The sequence below is a fragment of the Leptonotus elevatus genome, chromosome 20 (genome assembly GCF_054856555.1).
Source record: "Leptonotus elevatus isolate MCC_2025b chromosome 20, RoL_Lele_1.0, whole genome shotgun sequence".
In the NCBI taxonomy this organism is placed as follows: domain Eukaryota; kingdom Metazoa; phylum Chordata; class Actinopteri; order Syngnathiformes; family Syngnathidae; genus Leptonotus; species Leptonotus elevatus.
In genome coordinates, this window is record NC_141258.1 from 8126449 (window position 1) to 8135019 (window position 8571).

Below are 8571 nucleotides of genomic sequence, written 5' to 3' on the forward strand. Positions count from 1 at the left end.
AGCTTTGGGACCGACTGAATTCCTCCCTCACCTCTCACTTACGTTCCCACATCGGAACAAAGGAAGCCCCGCGAGCATTTATTGTGGTCAGTGTGTCAGTTCTATAAATATTTTCTCAAGACCGAGAACCTTTTGCGGCAATACGAGGAGCGGCTTTTCCTAGCGGCGGCGGGCCTGTGGGACACGCGCACCTGGAGTTCCGAGCGCCTCCGATGACACTTGCGAGGCATCGGTTGGGAGTAAGATTGCGCTGCGCCCGAGGTCGGGAAAGGGTCACGGGGAGTTTGCGGTGTTGTGCGCACGTTAACGCGGGACAGATGCTTTGTCAGCGTCACCGTGCCGCGGTCTAAGGTTTCTCGGGAGAGACTCTCTGCGCTCGGGTCGTGCGAGCAAAACGCATGGGCATGTCTGTTCTCTTCGGGAAAACAAGGGCTTGGGAATGACATAATGACCACCCGCTCGGGATGATGTAGTGAAATGTGATCCGTTCCCAGAGAACACCAAGAGACAAACTCCCGGTTTGCACCTTGTTTGTTTGGAGGTCTTGAAACGCTGATGAAAAATTGCCTTTAGAGGGGAACAACCCGTTTTCAGGGGCCGGTCCCACTGAACAAGTTTATGTGCAGCATCCAATAGGCTACTTTGAGATTCATTTTCTTCGACCTTTTCGTCTTTCAATTCTGGATTTTTTAAAATTAATATATCTATTTATTAAATTTCATGTTCTGTTTTTCATACATTTTTAGACTTTTCTGAAGCCTCTTTCTTTCCTTTTTTCTTAAAAATACATTTTCCGATTTTTTTGGGGGGGCAATTTTGTCTGCATTTTACAGTAATTTTCAGGATTTATTTTGTTTTTCAACATTTTATAGCTACTTTTCACTTTTTTCTGCCTTTTTTTTGTATATTCTGACATTTATGACAAATTCATGGTCATTTTCTGATTTTCCTCTTCCTTTTTTGGACATTTTATGGTCACTTTAGTTATTTTTTTTACTTTTTCATCTCCTAAAAAAAAAAAATTGGAGTCTGACAATTTTTGAATATTTAATTATTATTTTTTATCTAATAATTTTTATTTTATTATTTTTTTTACTCCACAGGGAGCCACAGGAGAGGGACTAAAGAGCAACATGTGGTTCCAGAGCTGGAGGTAGCACACCCCGTTACTACCGTTATGACAATTTCCAACTTAACTGCGAATTTGGTAGTCTATCACTAACCTATGGTAAAGCAACTTTGGGCACTCATAAGTTAAGGTCCTACTACATTGTTTACACCGCTGTAAAGGTCGTTCGTCATTGGTGACCACAAAGTTCCGTATGTCGGGACCGTTGCATGTCAAGAACCAACGTCAGGATCAATGACACCCTTTCAAGATGTGACATTTGAATAAAACAACAAGCGGACCACTTTTTAAATATATCTGCGTTGGCTTTATTCATGTGCTGCACAGTATTTCATTGCGCTATCGTACTATATGACAATAATGGCGATTATTATATACTACAAAACAAGTCGCATAAATAATTTAAATGTGGAAATAAAAAATAAATATGCAGTTCTTTTCTTTTGTTTGGAGAAATCTGTCCCCTTCGCCGTCCACCGACTCACACCTGATCCCCTCCAGCCTGGCAAGGGCGACACTCGGTATGATATGTACAATCAATGACAAATGCTTTCCAGTTGCTCGTTTTTAAAAGTCAAAAAAGCCGCAAACATCGTCAGGATGTTTTAATGGTGGGGAATGACCGGGGCGCTAGTAAAAGGGGGGGGGGGGGGTCAACGTCCACCTCGTCTACAGCAAAGGGTGAAGCATCTTGGTGGTGCTGTTGTATTTACAAAATGGCAGGAGGAGGATCACTCTTCTATCAGGTCCGTTTGTGGGCTCACTGAATTGGTAATTCCAAGGAATGTCGAGCGCAAGTCATCAGCTGAGAGCGCCACAGGGCTGTTGAGGTACTGGGGGGGGGGCCCGGAAGGCGGAAGAGGTGAGAGGCCTCTTTCCGAAGCTGTCACCATCCCTCCATCTGAGCCACCCCACCCCCCCCTTGAGCTGCCAGCGTCCCGTCTAGGCAGAAGCAGATGGATTACGGCCCCTTTGGTGCACCTTGTCGGTCTGAAATGCAGCAGGGGGAGCAAGCGATGTGTGTTTGTACAGATGGCTTCGAGGGCCCGGCGGGGAGGATGTTTGCTGCGCTTGAGATGCGTTTATATCAGGATGAGGACCCGCTGCGACGTCTCCTCGTAGCAAGCCCGGACTTAAGGTTTGTCATGCAGAAAAGAAAACTGAGAAAAGTCAGCCCAGCTTGTGAAGTCGCTCTGGAGTGAAATAGCTTTTGCATGTCCTCTCCAACAGAGAGATCGGTCGGGTTGTTTGCGAGAAGACTCGGAGATTTTTTAATACGAGTTGTCTGTCAACGGCGAGATGTTCTTGTTCCGGTCCTGGGACGAGCGGCCGTGCTTCTTGTTGCGGGGCAGCCGCGGGACCTCCTTCGCTTCGGACTGGTTGTGATGCGGCCGGAAGCGCTTACACTTGCAGGAGGTGACCACGCGGATCTTATAAGTCCGAGTGTTGCCGTTGGCGCAGCGCAGCTGCACCCGGCGGGTCCGCGAGTGCGCCGGGATGCAGCGGTAATCCGAGGCCCCGCCGCTGGTCCTCCACCACTTCCCGCGGCCGATGGAGTTGGGCATGAGGTGGGAGGGCAGGCACTGGCCCGAGCACAACAGCTCCTTCACCGGCTTGGCGCTACGACAGGATCCGTCCGTGATGTAGCGGGTGGACCGCAGCTCTCTGCAGCTCAGCTCCGAGGCGCCTGGGAAGCAACGGCGGGATATTGGCGTTACGCTCAGTTACAAGACAAACGTTGGATGAATACACCGGTTAGCTGTTTTTATCACTGAGTAACCCATGGTCAATCACTCAACAGTAAATTGCAACTAGGAATCAGCACAAGCTTACCTTTACTCCCTACGTCTACTTTCTACTCCTTATACAGTATTGTGGTTAAAGGATATGTTACTTGGAAAAACAAAAACAAACCGATGACAACGTAAAAAGCACTTCGTTTCATCTCTAATTCTAGTGCTAGCTAGCTAGCTAGCTAGCTAAACTGCTCATCATTGCTCTCTCGATCAGTTGCTTGTTTGGCCGTCTCGTTGCATTAGACGTGAGAAACACTGGCTATTATTTTTTTTTCAAGTTCTCCCTGGTAAACATCCCTCAATGCGTTGCTTTTTTCAAAACTTCCGAGAGCATACCAGTCTTGGTTCAGCTGCTTTTAATGAAGTGCCCCGGACTGAACTTCCTACCAAAGATCTATGAAATTGTCTTCCCTCTCCTCTTCTTTTAGGCATTTTGAATCTCTGATCTCTGTAGAATCAGTTTCTGTTGTGGTTTGCTTTTCCTGATTTTGTTGTCGTTTTCTCATTGTCACTCAGAGGTGGCAAATCCAGGTCCAGAAAGTAAAAACCCTGCCATGGTTTGGCTTTAGCGCCAGGTGCTAGCTAAGGAGCTAGAGCTAGCTCCCGTGGTGCTCGTTTACCTGCTAGGGAGATAGCTAGCTAGCACCTGGGGCTAACGCCAAACTATGGCAGGGTACTTTTCTGGACCTGGATTTGCCACCTCTGAAACCTCAGTGGTTCGTGATTTTGAGCCAAGGCCGAGGTAAAGTCAACTGGTGAGATCTCGGCTGGTCAGTTTAGGTGGAACAAGAGGACAGCCATATGTTCCCCATCCATGGCTACTTTTTTTTTTAAAGGGGATAGAATGCGGTTCCTCACGAAGGGAAATTTAGCGTTAATACACCGTCTTTGGTCCCTCATAAGCAGCTGTTACCGTTCAAGCAGTGCAGTTCCCTACAAGAATCAGTGGCCTGGACTCAACTTTGTTACAGTTGGCTTGCGTATTTTTGAAGTTGAGAGGATTAGCTCAGAGCTTCAGCCTTTTCTAATTTGATGTTGCTGCTACTGACTAAATCAGTGTTTCCCAAGGCTCATAGTTTAACATTAGGAAAATCTCACAGCACACTAACAGACAATGTCAGAAGAAGTGTACAGTATATACTGAAATAACAACAGATATAAAGTAGGAAATAAATCCTTACTTGGTTTCTTGCAGCACACCGGACTAAACTTTTAAAGTTTGTTATTCAACATGGCAAAATGAGCGGTCTTTGCCAATTTGTGAGATGGACCTGAGGCCAGTCCAGAATGTACCCTGCCTCAAGTCAATAGGATAGGCTCCATTTACCCATGACCGTAATGAGAATTTGTTTCTAATTGGGAATGGATTGTGCATAGATGTTAATGTTCAACATACCCGTCCCTAATTGTAAAATTAGGTCAGAAAATAAACACAGCCATTTGTTTTTCTAGATTAAAAAAACAAGCATATTTAGTCAAGTTGGAAGTTTTGGAGATGAGTGTTTGTTAATTTAATTTCATCGGCGGTCCCCGGTGGGGGCTAAGGCCTCCGGGGCGCAGACGTCCAGCTGGCAGCCATCAGCTGATGCGGAGGAGCCAGTAAAGCGCTCCATCAAATCTAATGGAGCGCTGAGCTACAGGGGAGGCCTGGCGCACGCAGCCTCGCTGGCCCTCGCTAACATGCTAACTGAAGGCTAAACGGCTGTTCGCTTGCGGCACCGAACCAAGGACGCGACATCTTAAATTTCGACTACGTCTTTCTAATGGACGCATGCAAAGGCTATTGTGTTGTTTTTTTGTGTTGTTTCTTTTTGTTGGCGGTGCGTTAAAAGGGCCAAACTAACAACGGGCGAGGGATCAGCTTTCCTGTGGGTCCGCTTCTCAAAAAGGGACCAACAAAAGGATTCATGAGAAGCGACTTCCGTTTTATTCTCCCAGAGAAAACCCGATCCCGATGTTTTTCTGTGGCCGCAATACACGACGAGGACGGCTCGCACGATCACACACCAAGGTTGGCTCGGCTTGTAGCTAGAATTTAGCAGCCAATCGGGGACGAAGCGGTGGGGGGTTGCTGAGACCCCACAGAGGACACAATGCATCATAGGTGGCCAAAGTAAAATTACAGAGTTGTCATTTGTATAAATAAGTTTTGATAGCTTGGCAAAATAGAAAAATACTTCTCTGCACACAAAATATTTTCCTCTATTGTCAAACAATAAAAATCACATTACATGTCGCATGTGGAGCTAGCTAGAGTTAGCTTGACTTTTGTTATTAAAACTAGGGCTGTAACAATACACCAGTTTTCACCAAGTCATATCTCCATTTCGGACTCACCTGGATCAATTACAGTATAACAATTATATTTAGAACAATGTATTGGTCATTTTATATTTTAAAAACAATATCACATTTATATTGTTCCAGACCTCATTTAAATACATTTCATCATGGTGTATTTGAAAATGCATTAACATGTTTGTGACTTGGTAATTAAAAAAAAAATGTTTTTATAAATGTTTTGCTCACATACTGCTGACCTAAATGAGCTTGGAGGGTCCACAATTTCCTGATTATTAGTCGTACTTGTAATGTTTCTCGCTCTAGTACTAGCACTAGCAATAGCATTAGCTGTAGCCAGTTTCGCTAACTCTGGTCAGATGACTGTCATCGTAAAAAGTAGTCACATAGCAAGCACACACTTGGGGGCATGCTGAAGCATTTTGTCTTCAAAAGCTAGGCTTTTTTTTTTTTTTTTATTAAAATTATTATTATTATTATTATACTGGATTCAGATTCGTAGCATTGTGAGCTCAAATGGCTGCAGCCTTCATCTGAACGGGATCCCATAGCTTTGCAAAACAGAAAAAAAAAATACACAAATGTTTTGTTTTGGGGTTGTTTTTTTTACATTAGATGTCATCCGTATAGGTTGGGGGGAAAAAAACGATACATTTTTGAAAATAAGGAGTATCCATTTTCAAATGTAGAAAGTAACTAAAATTACCGGTAGTTGTCAGGGGGGGAAAAAATACTCAACTAAAAACCTTACTTAAAACGGTAATGAAGTATTTGGAAAGCAGACCTCAAATCTGACGCAAATCGAACCCCCTTGGCGTTCATTTTCCTTCTCGGGCCACAGGTGGGAATCATTCTCAAAGGCAGCGTTGCGTTAAAGAAGCAATTTCCAAAGTCCCCTCTTGGATATTCGCAGCCAGGGGAAGGCCGTGTTTTCTATTAGGGCCGACATGTTGCTGCAATCAGAGGCTTGAGTCCCTAAGCGGAGCTTGACTAATAGCGCCAAGTGAGACGGGCAATAAACTGATGAACAAATGATGGGGTTACGATTGTCTCTGTCCAGGGTCCAGAGAAGACACCGCAGGAATGTGTGTGGGGAAATTGGATTCAGACATGATCTAATGAAAACCAATTGAAAAACAAAGAGAGACGAGTACCCCAAAAAATCCACCGAGATTCAACCTAAAGTGTTTTAAGCGCAAGGAACTATTATTGGTCACTTTAAACACAAAAAAGCGTCAACAAATATCGTCTTTTAAAAATCATGTTGTATTGCACTGAAACGGCTTTTTATAGTTAAAAGCTTGCAATGATTTTTATTTTATTTTTTGACAATTTCCTGATCTTAAAAGTTCAAATTTCTGAGTATTTAAATTTGATTTCAAAAGGAAATATTTAGAAAACCTTTCAGGTGGATTTCAGGTCTTGTGGGCTTTCCATCAATCAAGTATTTCAAATAAATGTAAAATATGCAAATCGTGACAAGCTCAATCAGTTTTGTGTGCTTGATTCCATTTCTAACCAGACAAATCAAATGCTGAACTGAATATTTCAAACACTACAAAAACTACGCTTCAAAAAAAAAAAAAAAAAACTACTGACATTCATAATATATTACTCAATATAAGCAAAATGATCTTCCAATAGAACAGGGAAATTGAATTTAGAAAAAGTATATATTTTTTTAAAAACACACGAAGATGTCTTAAAACTGGTGCATGCATACTACGCACATGCATAGAAATCTGGCATTTCTTGTCCTAATACAAACCTGCTCACAAAAAAAAGAATAAAAACTCAATAATCTTATAATACCTTAATCATATTCAAGCGGATAAAAATGCTTGAAGCAAGTGAACTCAAAATATTTTAGCAAAGAACAAACCTCGATTTGTAATATTTCACCTTGGTTCGATCCGAGTCTTAGCAACGCACTTCTATTCAAAACAAGCAAATTATGACAAACGCACCTTTTTTATTTTTTTTTTAAATATAGGACGATAAAGAGGACACTTACTGTAGGAGACCGAGTTGCTTGTCCGTCCACCTGTTTTGGCTCTGTTGTTGTTGTTATTATTCATGGTGTTGTTATTGCTGCCGCCGTTGTGCGTGTAGTCCGGCATGAACTCCGTGCCGTCGTTGGACACCTGCCTCCGAGCCTTGGCGGCGGCTCCGGACGCGCAGCCGCATCCGCGGAGCAGCAGGAGGCTGAGGAGCAGCGGGGGAGCAGCGTGCATGCTGCAGCCAGGAGGACGACAGCGAAGTGGGGCAAGTGGGGGAGAAGGAGGAGGAGGAGGTGGTGGTGGTGGTGCTTGGTGGGTGGGTGGGCTTCTTGTGGAAGGCTGAGAGACTCCTCACGCCTTATAAAGACTCTGGCGGGAGGCTGCCAATTAGGCGGTGACGTAAGGGAGAGGGAGGGGCCTCGGACTTCATGATGTTGTGTTTTTTTTTTTTTTCCTTTTGGTGCGCCACACTGTTGCGTCACCGCATTGGCAAGTCCATCAAAATCCTGGCAGAACTGCTCTTCGGGTCTTATTTTGACACGTGAACAGGAAATAACGCATGAGCCCTTTTAAATATTTGTTGGCCTGACTGACCTAAATTTACAACATTAAAAGCACACGGGTGAAAGGATCTGCGAAAAGTGCTTCGAATTCAATTGGCAAGAAACCACCACGCCCGAGAAAAACAACCAATCACATGACTGTTTGTGGCTCACTCTCCAAACAGATAACATTTTGTGTTATAGTAACAGTCCATTCTGAATTAGTCAAGAGGGCTAACGGCAACCTCTTTGCAGTTGCTAAGGCTAGCTTAGTACTGCTAGCGCTGCCATTTCGTTGAAGCCATGTAAGCACTTGTATAAACCACGACTGCACACTTTCATACTCTCGCGCCGTTATGAATGGCCATCTTTGAGAATTACGTTCATGAACGATAATGAGGGGGTGCGGCTTTAGTCTGATACTCGGTGAGAGTGACGTGAAGCTACGTTTAAACCCGCTCTCCCTTAAATGTGATATTGCATTCGTTTATTCCTCACCGTCTGTTTTCTTCATTTTGTAGCATTTCTTTTGGCTGCTTCCAGAAAATGGACAGTTAAAGGGACCACACACTGGTGGATGAGGACTACTTTTGTCTAAATGAAGCTCCACAACTCACTTCAAATTGTTTCCTTGAGGACCAAAAATGCCACCAGATGGCACAGAAGCAATACCGATATTGAATAGTTGAGTTTTTCAGCTGATAGCAGGATTGGTTAAAATTTTTTTAATAATAATCAGCTAATAGCCAAATTTGCCAAATTGCAAATGTGTAAATTTCATTTTATGTTACGTCAATCTAACC

General features: G+C 43.7%; 1 protein-coding gene across 1 annotated transcript; it reads right to left on the bottom strand.

The window, feature by feature from the left end:
• Positions 1 to 1419: 1419 nt before the first annotated feature.
• On the bottom strand, positions 1420 to 7543 carry sost (sclerostin). The gene is made up of 2 exons (XM_086064946.1): positions 7241 to 7543; positions 1420 to 2816 (listed from the first exon to the last, which is right to left on the bottom strand). The coding sequence occupies exons 1-2, from the start codon at positions 7458 to 7460 to the stop codon at positions 2401 to 2403; spliced, it is 636 nt and encodes a 211-aa protein (XP_085921072.1). The 5' UTR covers positions 7461 to 7543; the 3' UTR covers positions 1420 to 2400.
• Positions 7544 to 8571: the final 1028 nt, after the last annotated feature.

What these genes read in the sequence shown, in the direction of transcription:
- sost (XM_086064946.1), bottom strand. Translation starts at nt 7,460, where the DNA reads ATGCACGCTGCTCCCCCGCTGCTCCTCAGCCTCCTGCTGCTCCGCGGA. An exon ending in AAGCAACTCGGTCTCCTACA is followed by an intron (nt 2,817 to 7,240) that starts GTAAGTGTCCTC and finishes GTTGCTTCCCAG; the next exon opens with GCGCCTCGGAGCTGAGCTGC.